At 33.6% G+C, this 13566-nt stretch overlaps 3 protein-coding genes and 1 long non-coding RNA gene across 8 annotated transcripts; 2 read left to right on the top strand and 2 right to left on the bottom strand.

The window, feature by feature from the left end:
- The first annotated feature begins 629 nt into the window (after nt 1-629).
- LOC106791633 (serine/threonine-protein kinase PAK 1) lies at nt 630-4433 on the top strand. Its single transcript, XM_014757426.1, has one exon. It carries the CDS (start codon nt 841-843, stop codon nt 2389-2391), a length of 1551 nt encoding a protein of 516 aa, XP_014612912.1. The 5' UTR covers nt 630-840; the 3' UTR covers nt 2392-4433.
- A 134-nt stretch (nt 4434-4567) lies between these two features.
- On the bottom strand, nt 4568-7811 carry LOC106791631 (dihydrolipoyllysine-residue acetyltransferase component of pyruvate dehydrogenase complex, mitochondrial-like). Its single transcript, XM_014757422.1, has 12 exons — nt 7639-7811; nt 7107-7288; nt 6850-7034; nt 6594-6768; nt 6364-6515; nt 6104-6261; nt 5895-6022; nt 5630-5806; nt 5365-5549; nt 5187-5287; nt 4929-5103; nt 4568-4853 (listed from the first exon to the last, which is right to left on the bottom strand). Exons 1-11 carry the CDS (start codon nt 7769-7771, stop codon nt 4934-4936), a joined length of 1746 nt encoding a protein of 581 aa, XP_014612908.1. The 5' UTR covers nt 7772-7811; the 3' UTR covers nt 4568-4853; nt 4929-4933.
- Nucleotides 7812-7821: 10 nt separating this feature from the next.
- LOC106791634 lies at nt 7822-8787 on the top strand. 3 transcript variants are annotated; one of them, XR_001382207.1, is made up of 3 exons: nt 7870-8157; nt 8241-8565; nt 8696-8787. It is a non-coding gene; the product is annotated as an uncharacterized LOC106791634 (long non-coding RNA). The 3 variants fall into 3 exon arrangements; XR_001382205.1 differs by lacking the exon at nt 8696-8787 and having other exon boundaries at nt 7822-8157; nt 8241-8656; XR_001382206.1 differs by lacking the exon at nt 8696-8787 and having other exon boundaries at nt 7869-8157; nt 8268-8656.
- On the bottom strand, nt 8050-13405 carry LOC106791632 (endochitinase). 3 transcript variants are annotated; one of them, XM_014757425.1, is made up of 10 exons: nt 10962-13405; nt 10784-10866; nt 10291-10623; nt 9981-10203; nt 9779-9902; nt 9515-9712; nt 9338-9419; nt 9024-9235; nt 8733-8945; nt 8050-8385 (listed from the first exon to the last, which is right to left on the bottom strand). In XM_014757425.1, exons 2-10 carry the CDS (start codon nt 10854-10856, stop codon nt 8260-8262), a joined length of 1584 nt encoding a protein of 527 aa, XP_014612911.1. In that variant the 5' UTR covers nt 10857-10866; nt 10962-13405; the 3' UTR covers nt 8050-8259. The 3 variants fall into 3 exon arrangements, with proteins under 3 accessions (XP_014612911.1, XP_014612909.1, XP_014612910.1); XM_014757423.1 differs by having other exon boundaries at nt 9981-10623; XM_014757424.1 differs by having other exon boundaries at nt 9981-10623; nt 12521-13405.
- Between the last annotated feature and the right edge of the window lie 161 nt (nt 13406-13566).

The following is a 13566-nucleotide window of genomic DNA, read 5'->3' as shown; positions in this document are numbered from 1 at the left end:
GGTAATAATTACTTCTACGTAATTATTTAGAAGACTCGATCCCTTTTACCAGCCCTTTCTCTCAAATTAGATTATTTTCCATTTTCTTTTTTCCTTCGAGTTGTCCTTGTCACACTTAGCGTATTTCTTCCGCCCGACACAAGCGTAAATCTCAGATTCTATAACTTATTTTGACCATGAGCTCAAAGACAACTTTTCCTCCTTTTGTAGGAATAAATTAACACGCTTATACTTTCGAAATCGTGTAAAAAAGATATTCAATTTTATTGTGCGTTCCTTTGCAACTATAACAATAAAAACAATCACGTACATTTAAAACTTCAAATATTCAATATTACATTAAACAATGTAATCTACCTGCTTCGTCATTTCTTACAGGGAGATACGAAGACAAACAATATCTTTATCATTTGGAAACGAAATTAAGGAAAGGTTTATTTAATAAATTATCAGAAAAGAAGAATCAACGATTAGTTGATATTTTAAAATTCTATAGTAGATATGATAGATTTCATAGGGATAAATATTGAGCAGAATGAACTTGGTTGCGAATGGGATATCGAATGTCACTAGGTAAACGAAATGACTAGGGTAATTTTGTCGGTGGTAACATTGGCGTAAAGAAAATTCGGGTGGAGTGATGGGGGTGGGGGAGAAAGAGAGAGAGAAAGAGATATCGGTTTAAGGAGTGACGTTACGCCTGAAAGATACAATGGTAATTTGTATTGAAAGAATTAAGAAGTTTTAATAATCCCTTATATTAAGGATTGAATAGGAGTGACAATAGATCGGTAAAATAACGAGGAAAAGTCGGAATAGAGCGCGTGATTTCGCGCGAAAATGAGCTTAAACATAACCAAGTTTTTTTCTAAAAAGAAAAGTGTCAATGTCGAAACGGTGGCGGAAATAGGCTTGCCTACTAATGTCTCTCACGAATTTCACGTTAGTAAAAATGCAGAAACAGGTCAGTTGGAGGGTTTGCCGCTTTCCTGGATACGTTTTCTTAACACGCAAATATCAAAGTCCGAACAGGATGAACATCCTGCGGCAGCATTGCAAGCTATCAAATTTTACAATTACTCGATTAAACGTAAACCACAGGAGAAAGTATTTAAAGCACTTGTCACGGAGAATCTTATAGAAGAAGAATCGGAAGAAATCGATAATATATTAACTAAGAAGTATCAATCGTGTGACTCGGATAGTTCAAATTCAGCTAGCTCAACTGATAGCCAGGTACGAACTTTACCAGAACTTCCACCTAAAGTTAATAAAGTGCCAAAGCCAGCACCAAGAACTTTCATAGATAGGAATGACAGAAATGAAAAGACTTTGACTGAAATTCTCGAAGATCTTAAAGTATACAACGTTGAGGACGATAGTTTACTTCAAGAGGAGGAAACCGAGAAAGAGATTGAAGAGGAAGATGATTACAAAATCAAAACCGAAGAAAGTCCTGTATTACGCAGAAAAACAGACTATAGTGGTGTCAAATTGAGTGATCAAGAAGTATTCGATGAACTAAGATCTATTTGTCAAAGTGGTGATCCTACTCTTAAATTTGATAGAAGTAAGGAAGTTGGTGCTGGTGCTTCTGGCACCGTATTCGTAGCGACTGATCTTGAAAATAATCAGAAAGTAGCCATTAAGGATATCGACTTGTCTAAGCAACCAAAAAAGGAACTCATATTGACTGAAATCAAAGTTCTCAAAGAATTTCAACACCCGAATTTAGTTAATTTCTTGGACGCATATCTTTTAGATTGTCATTTGTGGGTGGTAATGGAATTATTAGAAGGAGGACCTCTTACAGATGTTGTTACAGAGACTGTTATGAAGGAGGCACAAATTGCAGCCGTCTGTAGAGAGGTTTTGAAAGCAATAAGTTTTCTCCACAAAAGGGGTATCATTCATCGAGACATTAAATCCGATAATGTGCTATTGGGTATGAACGGAACTGTCAAAGTAACGGATTTTGGTTTCTGCGCTAATATTAATGGCGACGAAAAGAGACAAACTATGGTGGGTTCTCCGTATTGGATGGCACCGGAAGTAGTGACGAGAAAACAATACGGAAAAAAAGTTGACATTTGGTCACTCGGTATAATGGCCATTGAGATGATCGAGGGTGAGCCACCTTATATGAAAGAAACGGCACTAAGAGCATTATATTTAATTGCTGCCATCGGTAAACCTTCCATACCAAGATGGGAATCGCTTAGTCCTACGTTTCAAAACTTTTTGGAAAGGTGCCTTGCTGTCGAAGTGGATGAAAGAGCAACTGCGGATGAATTGCTTTCTCATCCTTTCTTAGAAAATTGTGCAGAATTGACTACATTAACGCCATTGATACAGGTTGCACAAAGAATTCTTCATAAGGTCTATAATTGATTACTTTTAATGCAACTAGTATTTATATAATCTTGAATTAAGCACAATGGTTCTTCTAAGTATTTTAATTAATGAATTTCATAGGCACTAACTATTATATATATATATATACAATCTTTCTTTCTTATTGATACTTTATCATTTGCCATTACTGTTGACATTTTCTTCACATACCACGAATTCACTAAGCTTTCTCGAAAATGATAATACGATCAACAGTATTATGGATTTCAGTAAGATCCACTAATTGGATTTATAAATTAGAATACACGTGTTTTAATAGCGAGTTTCATATGTTCTTTATAAGGTTTCCAATATTCTTTTTATTTTTATTTTTTCACACAGATGTGTTGTTGGTGGAAACGAAACTATAAAGTTCACTTCATGTGCAATATAAATACGTACACATACATATACGCTGTGGCAACATTGTCGATTTTATAATTGTATTTTTACTGCATTTTAAGTATTTACGTATACGCACAGATGTTTGCTGCATATGTATATGTACATATAGATATGTAAATTTTATACTACCTAAACGGTTTGTGTAACATTGTATTTTATGCAAAGGTTTATTTTTTTGAATATATTGCAAGCATAGGTAACGCATATTATTTTATACTATTAAACAATTATTGTACTTATATTGAGAATACTTCCAATAGTGAAGAAAAAAAAATAAACAGAAAACACAAAAACGCACAAACGTATGGGTGGGTGCCTATTTTATTGTCAGTACTTTTTTCGCAAAGTGCAATTATTTTTAATCATCTCCGTGTTAAATTTCAAAACACAGGAGGAAAAAGAATTTTATTTTAAAATAAATATGTTACATTCTGTAAATAATTGAAATGTTTGGCTTAACATTGCAATTTATGAATGCATTATTAACTGATTGCGAGTATTAAATAGTACAATGCAACACACTGCTTAACATAGAGTGTAATTTTGAAAAGTTATACACACGCATATGACTAGTTTTATAGAATTTTTTCAGATTTGATAATATACATTTTCGGGAGAAATATTTTTGTATTTTACGGCGAGTATATTATCGCTAAACCAAATATATTCTATTCTTATAAAACTTTTATAACGTTATCGTGTATATATAAGTAAACGCATATCGACAATATTTATAAGGGTGTTTCAATTTTATAATAAAATGATACGAATGATTGTTCTCTAACTATAAGATAGAATTTTAAACATAAAACTTCAATAAAAAATCACGACTGTGATAAGTAATAAACTATTGAATTTAAAATTCCATGCAATTATTCATTAATCTCTTTTTATAAGATTTACGCGAATGCTGCCGGATATAAATGACTAAATGGTTTATCTAAAATCCTACCTTTTGGTTGTTCATCTCTAGTATTTCATATTTCTAATTATTTCATGTGTCGTCATATTTAATTAATTTAAAAAAAAATAGTGAACTCCAGAGTTTGTGCCTTAAATGAATGAATATATGCGTCATTATGGAATTTTATCAATGTTCGTTTATGTATTTTAATTAAATAAATATTATAAAATTGTCCACACATTTTTAAAATTATAATTATAATTATTACGACATTTTATTCCCTATCCTCATATTCTTTCAAATGTTTTATTGTTAACAATTATTTAAGCTACACAAATAAAATGAGAGGATATGTCTTATTAAATAAAAAATATTAAACAATAAATAATTTATTTAAAAGATAAAATAAAATTCATTTGCGTTGACATTATATTTTATATACATACATATATACATACATATATATATATATATACACACAAAAAGATGAAGAAACACTTGGTACACCGATAAAAGCTATCTTCATGGTATTCTTATTATCTTCATATGTTAACATTATTTTCTTTACTTTATTGATTTCCGATGACTACGATGATTCTACATGTATCTTGTCAACGGAAGTGTGATATCGCGCATCCGTGTAGATATACATATAAAAGAAACAATTTATTACACGATACGTGCGTTTATAATTGTACAAAATTGCACAAAGTAAACGTATTAACGATCATTACGTTTGTCAGTTTTTTTTTATTCTAAACAGATTTGGAAAGGAAAAGAAACAATAAAATTAGAAACGCGTAAACTGTAATTTCATGAATTTATAAAAATGAATATTGATACCTCGTGTCTTTGTGATAATATACATATATGTAGTTTTTATTTAAAGTATCATTGTACTTTACTTGGCAGTAAATACGACTATCATTACATTTATACGATGATTATATCGTACATATTTTTCATGACCATCAGACGATAGTATTGTAACGATAGACTACATCGAAATTATATTTTTCCCAACTAATTTAAAAAACATGACGTTGCGAGACGGCATCGATTTATATCATCGTTCGTTTATTTATACTTGCCTTCTACTAAAGATTTATGTAATCTTATCATTGTGTTTCTCCTTACTATATGTACATTGCTGAGAAAAACAAAGTCATATGTATAAAGAATAGATATACGTATCAAGTGAAAATGACTAGTAACTAATTATTACCAAGTTTAATCGTTCATATGCCTCAATGCTTGAATTTTTCCAACAGCAAGAAAAGTTGGATTCTCTAACATAGCTCTGAGTACCGCTAAAAAGTCAGCTGCATCATCCTCAGCGATGGCACGTCTATCGTAAGATAATGTTGCCATCATTTTGGTGACAGTTTCCAAAGAATCACCTAAACAAATATATAATATTGTTGTTACCGTTATTATCAGCTGACAATAGACAATAAATTTGTATCTTTTTCATGAAATTTACTCAGTTCTGGACGTCCTGTTCCAACAGCAAGGATTGCCGTTTGCGGAGGATTTATGATGGCGGAAAATTCTTTAATTCCAAACATTCCTAAATTGGATATTCTAAAAAAGAAAAAGAAAAAATAACTCCAAATATTAGCATTTACATTTGCACAAATTCATCCTTATTTTATTCTTACGTAAAGGATCCTCCTTGAAATTCCTGTGGCTTCAAAGTCCCAGCTTTTGCCTTTCCAGCTAATTCTCTAATAGTCGTAGAAATGTCTAATAAACTTTTGGATGGTGCATCAAATACGATTGGTGTTATTAGACCCATAGGAGACGCAACTGCTATAGAGATATCTATGTTTGGAGCACGCACGACCTAAAAGCAAATAATGCAAATTATTGCATAATGTAATTAAGCGTCTGCGATCCATTATGAAATATACTGTGCTCGCATACTTTATTATTAGTATACAAGGTGTTGATTGTGGAACATTCGACAAGCGCGTGAGATACAGCTTTTGTAATGAAATCATTGACAGATACATTGATGCCATCCTCTTTTAATTGCTTTCGAATTTCTATCAGTTTGTCAATTTTGATGTCAATACTCGAATAAGAATGAGGTATATTTGACTGAAAAGAAAGACTTATTTTTTAATAGATGAAAGATTGACTTAATAAATAAAAAACAAAGTATAATATATGCTCGCATGATATATACTTTAGATTCTCCAAGACGTTTAGCTATGACACTTCGAATATTCGATACAGGTATATCTTCGTAAGCTGATGGACGACCCGGTACCATAGGCTCTGCCTTTTTACCTTTTTCGACTTTTGGTGGTGCAACTATAAAAAATAAATCGCAGTGAAAAATGATACATATACATATTACTATTCCAACAAGTGGTGATTCGAAAAAATCTTTACCAGTGTCAGCTTTAAGTTGAACTTTTTTAATATTATTTGTTTCTATGTATGCTAGCACGTCACTTTTTAGAATTCGATTAGGACGGCCAGTACCCTTAATAAAATTCGCATCTAGACCGTATTCCTGTAGCAGTCGTTTAACTGCCAATCCATATACCCTATAAAGATAATAAACATAGATATATGTATTTATATAGACACATATCAAAGAAATTGATCTATTCTTTATACTTGGAAATATAGTAAATCGTAATACGTACTGTTCCTTTTCGCTGGATTTTGCAACTGCAGGGGCAGGGCTTGGAGTAGTAGCCTTAAGTGTTTGTGGAATGACAGCTTTTGTCCAATCCATTCCCTTCTCAACTGTAACAGCAATTAATTGACCTACCTCCACTTGACTACCCTCTGGTACCTATTACAGAAAATCAAATATGTAAGTAATTAGAGAAAAGAGACATTATAATAGAAATAAGAAGAACATTTTCCTTACCAAAATCTTGGCAAGTACAGCCTCATCTTCCATTTCAAAAGTCATTACTGCTTTATCAGTTTGTATCTCGGCTATTGCATCTCCTGGTTGTATTTCATCGCCTTCTCTCTTTAACCATTTAACAATTGTACCAGTTGTCATGGTTGGAGAAAGTGCAGGCATAGAAACATTTTGTCTAAAAGAGATGTATTCCAAAATTCTATACTTTCTTCGCGCATTAATGCATCTCAGTTATATTTAATCTCAGTTTACGTACTGTCCTGGTGGTGGTGGTACATCCGATTGGCTTACAGAAGGTGCAGAAGGTGTTGGAGCAGTAGTAGGTTTAGTAGAAGGTGTTGGGGAAGTATCAGGTGCTTCTACCGATTTCCAATCCTCGCCTTCATCTACGGTAAGAGCGATCAATGTTCCTACTTTGATATCTTTTGTCCCTTCTGGTACCTAACGATAAGAAAATATTACCTTAAAGTATTAGGTGGAGTGTGATAGTAGAAATAAATGAAATGTTCTTACAATAATTTTGGCAAGGACTACTTCGTCCTCTACTTCCATAGCAACCACTGCTTTATCCGTTTGAATATCAGCTATTGCATCTCCGGGATTAATTTTGTCACCTTCTTTCTTTAACCATTTAACGATTGTCCCACTTTCCATGGTTGGGGATAACGAAGGCATGAATAATTCTTTCCCTTTCGCTATAAGTATAAGAATAATTATTAACTGTGTAATGTCAGAAAGAAAATATACTTTTAAGTATTTTCCTGACAGTTCTGATCTGATTCTGAACGATCAAATTCTGATTGGATTGCATAATCATAATTGTGGAATTGTATAATTGTGTCATTTAGAAAAAATGTATATTTCATTTAATTTATTTCATTTAAAGACAACTCGTTCATATAATAGAATGAAATTCTCCTAGCATAATGTTTTGATTGATGAGAATTAATTTATTAAAGGGTTTAATGAAGGATATAATCTCATAAAAAACTTAACCTCCTTATAAATATAGTATCAATTTCATATTTCTATATAAATAGCATACCCTCCAATATCCAATTTGTGTGGAAACATAATCGTTGATATTTAAGGGGTATTAAATTACGCGATTTTATTCGATTAGTATACTTTAATGCGAACAGTACTACAAGTCTCGATCTCGATATTGTGTGCGCCATTTTTGTTATCGAATTAAAGAAAGTGTGGGGGAAAATAACTTGAAGTTAGCAACATAAGTGTTTACTCCGAGATCTTCTGTTTCTAATATATAGATGCGACGTGGCGTATATTTTTCGAGGTCATTCAAATTAGAGATCAAATTCAATAAAAAATCTTTATTCAAGATGGTTGCTTGTGTGAAGTTTTAATATTGATTGAATAGAAAGTCTATTGATCGATATATAAAAGAGATAACTTGAAGATTTGTTTTCTTCTTTCTGCAGAATCACAGAAATATCTTAACGAGAAATTGAATCATTTTAATTTGGTTATCAGCATAGTTATAATATGTAGTACCAATGAATGCTTCAAGATAATTTCGATGAGGAGATAGGATGAGATACTGGTATACAATTTATTACATTATTCCCACTTCCATCTTCTTCTTCTATATTAAAGATATATAAAACTTGTTGTTCATGTTTGTAGCACGATATCGTTGATTTTTTCATTTAGTTCTGCATTCCTCTCGGTCGGCAGTTTCAGGCCAAACGCAAACATGCATATTAGTGTCGTAGACCAGACCATCTGGGCATTGGTACTTTCGAGGAACTCCAAAAACGCATCGGTAGTACTAAAATCAACAAATATTCATAATATATATAGCAGATAAAAAAGAAATAACATAATATTAGAATATGAAGGACAAAGTATAGGGACTGAAGTATAATTGCTTAGAAAGTAATTAAAATAAAGGGAGAAAGAAGAAAATGGTCGATTAAAATGCAGGCGCCATTTTGAAAAATAATTCCTCGTACGTGTTGTTTTCACATTAATTCCAATAAATCTAAATCTATTATACAAATCTGTAATTTCCAATTAAATACGATAAAATTATTTTTCATGAATTTATCTATTTTGTTTTTCTTGATAAAATGATTTAGATGAAATTGATAAATGTAAGAGATAATGAATACGTACCACGGTACAATTTTTCGAAGGAAGATATTCTTCGCCTTCGCAAACAACTTTCTCGTCGTCATCAACAGGTGGTGATGGTGGTTTGGAAGTGGAGGAACTTGGTTTTACCGTTGGTACAGTTGGTACAGTTGGCCTAGTCGTTTCCTCGGTATCCCTCGTCGTCTCAGGTTTATTCGGGGAAGATGTTGTACTTGGCGGCCTTGCCCATTCCGGCTGGACAGAAAATAAAACCCCGATATTCAATATCTAACGTCCTATATGTATTTAATTAATTGACAATTAATTATTTACCGTAAGTGTAGTTTGATGTTCTTTTTTAGGTACTTTGTAATCTTTCAAGCCATCGTGAATGACTTTTATGAGAGGATTCTTTTCTCCGCAGAGACCATTAAAGTCGTCCATATCGATAGCCCAAATCATAGCACCGGCATAGCTGTTTTCTTTGATAAAATCAGTTTTGATTTTAACACTGTCAGGATCTTCGTAACCAACCCACTGTGTTTCTGAATAAAGACACAACAAGTTTTTTATATTAATAATATTTTAGAGTGGCACGAAATTCGCTTATCATTACGATTGAGTATCTTTTCTAAAAATAAATTTACCTTTGTAAGTATAAGGTACTTTGCCAATGGAATCGTATTTCTTAGTCCAGCCGGAATTCGGATTGTTGACTTCTGTGCAGATCTAAATAAATTCGATATAGATATTATTTTCTCTAATCAGAATCGCTTGACAAGATTATTGATCGTGTGAAATGGTATTATATGATGAAAAATGACCTCATAATATGCCAAGAATCCCCTAGCCTGTGTGTACGGACCAGGATCACCACCACCTGCTTCCTTGTTTATGTAGGTTCCTGGATTGTAATTGGTGTTACCACGTGCAAGGGTGAACGTACGACCATAGAAAGGTATACCGACGACCAATTTATTGGCTGGACACCCTTTGTCTTCCCAAAGTAATAGACCATCGTGCTAAAGGAATAAAAGGTATTTTAAAAATATAAGAATATTTACTTGGTGCTCTCAAAGTATACTTACCACATTAAGCTTTTCATAAGCATAACTGTCATGGGGTCTTTTGTAAAGTGGACTGTGAACATCAGCAAACCCAGCCCAGTTTCCACGAAGATCGTAAGACATAACATGAATCGCGTCTAAATTCCTAAATAAAATGATAAACGAAGTGGATAAAAATAAAAGGTCACGCGAATTAAGTTAAACGATTAGGGGAAATACTCACTGGCAAAATTCGGGAACGTGGTAACCTTCGTCGAGACGGAACTTAGCCATGGGTACGGCCATCGTAATTTCCCAGCCTTTACCTTCTTTATCGAATGCACGCCTGAGTTCTTCAACGAAGTAGAAGAAATTGTTCTTATCGGAAAACTTGCCACCCCTGTCTGAGGCACCTGGGTATTCCCAATCGAGATCGAAACCATCGAACCCATATTTGTACATGAATTCTGTAACAATTATTAAGAAACAATGAAGAAAATAGAAAGAAATGAGGGTATCGTAATTGTTGTTTAAAAGAGAAGGTGGAAACTTACCAACGACGCTTTTGATAAAAGTATCTCTGCGTTGTTTCACCGTAACGAGGTTGCTATACTTCTTACCACCCTCTCCCCAACCACCAACCGCGACTTCAGTTTTAAGATGAGGATACTTCAGTCTGAGTTGGGTGAAGTTTTTGAAGCCACCCTTTTGAACATCGAGTTCCTCGTCCAAGACGAGTACTTCCCAGGTGACATTGCTCACACCGATGAAGGAATATATCACGTGTGTGCATAATTCTGCAGGTATGTCGTTGATGCCATAACTACCAACGCCAGGCCGATAAATCGCCCAGTTGCTGAAGTAACAGACAACTCTTGCGTTCTGATCTGATACACACAGAGAGAGAAAGAGAGAGAGAGAGAGAGAGATAATTCAAGATTTCATACGCGATTATCATTCTTTCTTATTTCTTTTTTTTTTTTTTTTTTTTCAAATTTTACTGGAAAGCTTTTATCTTATCTAGAACGTTTCATCGAAAATACTCACCGGCTGATGTGTACGCCAAATACGCGAACAGAAGGGGAAGGGAGAACAACAGTTTCATAACGGAGAACTTCATTTTCTCAATGCTGTAGACAAACAAATTTATGTTTAATGATCGATGAAATGCAATTTCATAATAATGAAGTATTGTTCATTTATTATAGAAAATCTTGTACGTTACCACTAGGTTCAATTTCATTAATTGTAAGCTTTGAAACACTAGGCTACTATACACAGGTATAGTAAACGTTTCTTGAACGATGTTCGAACGCGAATGATTCGCGGTTACGATAAATCTTGCTTGATTAATGTAAGTGAAACACGACTGGTTGGTTCAGTAGAAAATTCTGTGGGGGGCAAGTTATCTCTCGGGGTTTATCCGAGTTACTCACGACCGGTTAGGGTTGGTAAGGATACACGGCCTCGTATACAAAAACAACTTTGAAATGAAAGACTGATATGATATTAGGGTGAACCAAAAAGGTTCGTACCAACAAGTTCATATAAAGTATAATAATTTGATTGATTTGCAAACTACAAAATTGCATTAACCGAAAGAATGCGAAATTTTGGTTCACTCTAATATTTCGAAACTAATTTTAATTTAATCCGAGGTTAACGTACCATCGACCAATCGAAAGATAAATATTATCTGTTTCTTTTTATTTCGATTAGAATACCAAAATAGTTTTCATACAAGAAAGATGAATATATATATATAGATGTAGAGATTTAATCGAAGATTGTTCGGTGCATATAAAAATTCGTGAGTCATCGTCCTCGTAGAGATCTTGTATCCTTCATAATTCTTTTTCTCTTTATAGTTCATTCGATAGGATTGAGCCGATCTATCAAAGCAAATACGAGCTTGAGATTTCCATCTGTGCACTTATGTGTACGGGGAAATTAAAATGCGGGATGCATCCTACTCACTGTTTGCTATACCGTTGAATACAAAAATAATAATAAGAAGAACGAACGAACGAACGAGATGATAGGTTGTGTCAGGGTTTCCCTGATCGGTTTCGATTAAATTCCAATTAATTTAAGCGTTATTTTTTCATTTTCTTTTTACACACGCAAGGATACTTGCGACGCGATTGGTTGGCAAAGTTATTGATAAAAATTAGCAACAGGAACGCAACATCCTAACTTGTCTCATCCGACCAGTTCCTTCGGAATGAAAAGAAGAAAACAAAAGAAAGAAAAAGAAAAGGTAGAAAATATGGGAGTGGAAAGTACCACTATCATCATTATCATCATCATCATCTTCATCGTCATCGTCATCGCAGAAATTCTGATCTCTCGTAAACCGATTTTCCAAATACCCGCGGAAAATATTCGAAATTCAAGAAAGATTTCACACGACAGTTTAATAATCCAATGATTATTTTATAAATTGATTCGAAAAGTGTCAGATAGATTTATCTGGATATAATTAGATAGGTAATAAAAGATATTTCATTTCAATGATCAACGTTTACTATCAATTTGCATACAATATCATAGAATGTTGTTTGTATGCATTTTCGATGTTACCAGACCCGGCAACTTTCTTAAAGCGCATTGGCTTAAGTAGAGGAATGTTATTTCGATGAGAATGTGTGTGTGTGTTTTTTTGTATTGATCGTAAAAATGAAGAAACAAAAGAGAAGAAATAAAAAGAAAGAAAAGAGGATAGATAAACGAAGGCCAGAATCCGATAGATCGGTAGAAGAATAAAATAGCGAAAAGACTCACCTTTGTGGTGACCGGACACCGGCCGAAGAAAAATCGTGCTCGAAACCGTGGCTAACAGCTCATATATACCCAGGTGGGCCTCATTAGAATTCAGGTACACGGGCTCCCACGATTGGCTAGTTCGTCGAACCTCTGCCTCTCCCAGTTGTTGTCAACGTTGACAACGATGAGACTCACTCACGAATTCATTCGTTCAATGCGAGATCCCCTCATAGTCCGTCCTTCGATCTTTTTTTCTTTTTCTTTTTCTTTTCTTTTCTTTTCTTTTTCTCTGTCATTTTGCTAATGTAACTTTGCTGTGTACTCCTTTGATTGCTATTTGTCTTCCTCTTCCGTTTCGTACTCGGTATAGTAAACGAGCAAGATCATATTTTCCATTATATGTATATTAATGATTTTATTTATCAAAAAAAGATGATGACTCTAACGCGTGCATCATTAAAATTATTTACTTACTTGTGTACACATGTATTTGTGTGCACGATTCATAGAGTAAGCTAATAGCTAGGAGGAAAAAAATATGGGGGAAGAGCAGAAAATCTTGAAAAATAAACAAATGAATGTCGAGTTATTTGTGACATTTTTTCGAAAGGGTTGGCAAAGTTACAAGTTGAATTGATTTTTGATAAAGATAAAATATTATTCTAAACTGGTCTTTAAGTTGTTCCTCCTCTCTCCCCCCCCCTCCCTAATCGAGCATGTAAACAATGACTCGAAATTCTACACAAGCTAAAAAAAAAAGGATATATCTTTTCAAGTTATTTCTTATTTTGACTCTGGTCTTTTTATTATTCTACCGGGTGGTGGTGTGGGGAGGGGAGGAAAGTGTAGGAAACTTTCATCAGCATTCTCATTTAACGACGAGAATTCCAGTTTCAATCCAAGGGTATTTTATTTTTCGGTCGAACGTTTTTTCCACTCTTTCTTTTTCTAGTTTCTCGATGAAGATCCTATCGTTTGGGATCATTTTCAATTGATTATATCAAATACAGATCTTTATATACGCTTAAATATTTGCAAAATAATGATTTATATCAGATCGCGAT

This window comes from Polistes canadensis, unplaced genomic scaffold (assembly GCF_001313835.1).
Source record: "Polistes canadensis isolate GaletaPanama2010 unplaced genomic scaffold, ASM131383v1 scaffold_327, whole genome shotgun sequence".
In the NCBI taxonomy this organism is placed as follows: domain Eukaryota; kingdom Metazoa; phylum Arthropoda; class Insecta; order Hymenoptera; family Vespidae; genus Polistes; species Polistes canadensis.
This window is presented reverse-complemented; position numbering and strand designations above follow the sequence as displayed.

Excerpts from the sequence above, each read along its gene's own strand:
- LOC106791631 (XM_014757422.1), bottom strand. The coding sequence starts at position 7,771 with ATGGCGCACACAATATCGAGATCGAGACTTGTAGTACTGTTCGCATTA. Across the intron at positions 7,289-7,638 it reads CACAAATTGGATATTGGAGG|CGAAAGGGAAAGAATTATTC; the intron begins GTATGCTATTTA and ends TTATACTTATAG. Across the intron at positions 6,769-6,849 it reads GTACCACCACCACCAGGACA|ACAAAATGTTTCTATGCCTG; the intron begins GTACGTAAACTG and ends CATCTCTTTTAG.
- LOC106791632 (XM_014757423.1), bottom strand. The coding sequence starts at position 10,856 with ATGAAGTTCTCCGTTATGAAACTGTTGTTCTCCCTTCCCCTTCTGTTC. Across the intron at positions 10,624-10,783 it reads TTTGGCGTACACATCAGCCG|ATCAGAACGCAAGAGTTGTC; the intron begins GTGAGTATTTTC and ends TGTGTGTATCAG. Across the intron at positions 8,946-9,023 it reads AACATCAAACTACACTTACG|CCGGAATGGGCAAGGCCGCC; the intron begins GTAAATAATTAA and ends TTTTCTGTCCAG.
- LOC106791633 (XM_014757426.1), top strand. The coding sequence starts at position 841 with ATGAGCTTAAACATAACCAAGTTTTTTTCTAAAAAGAAAAGTGTCAAT.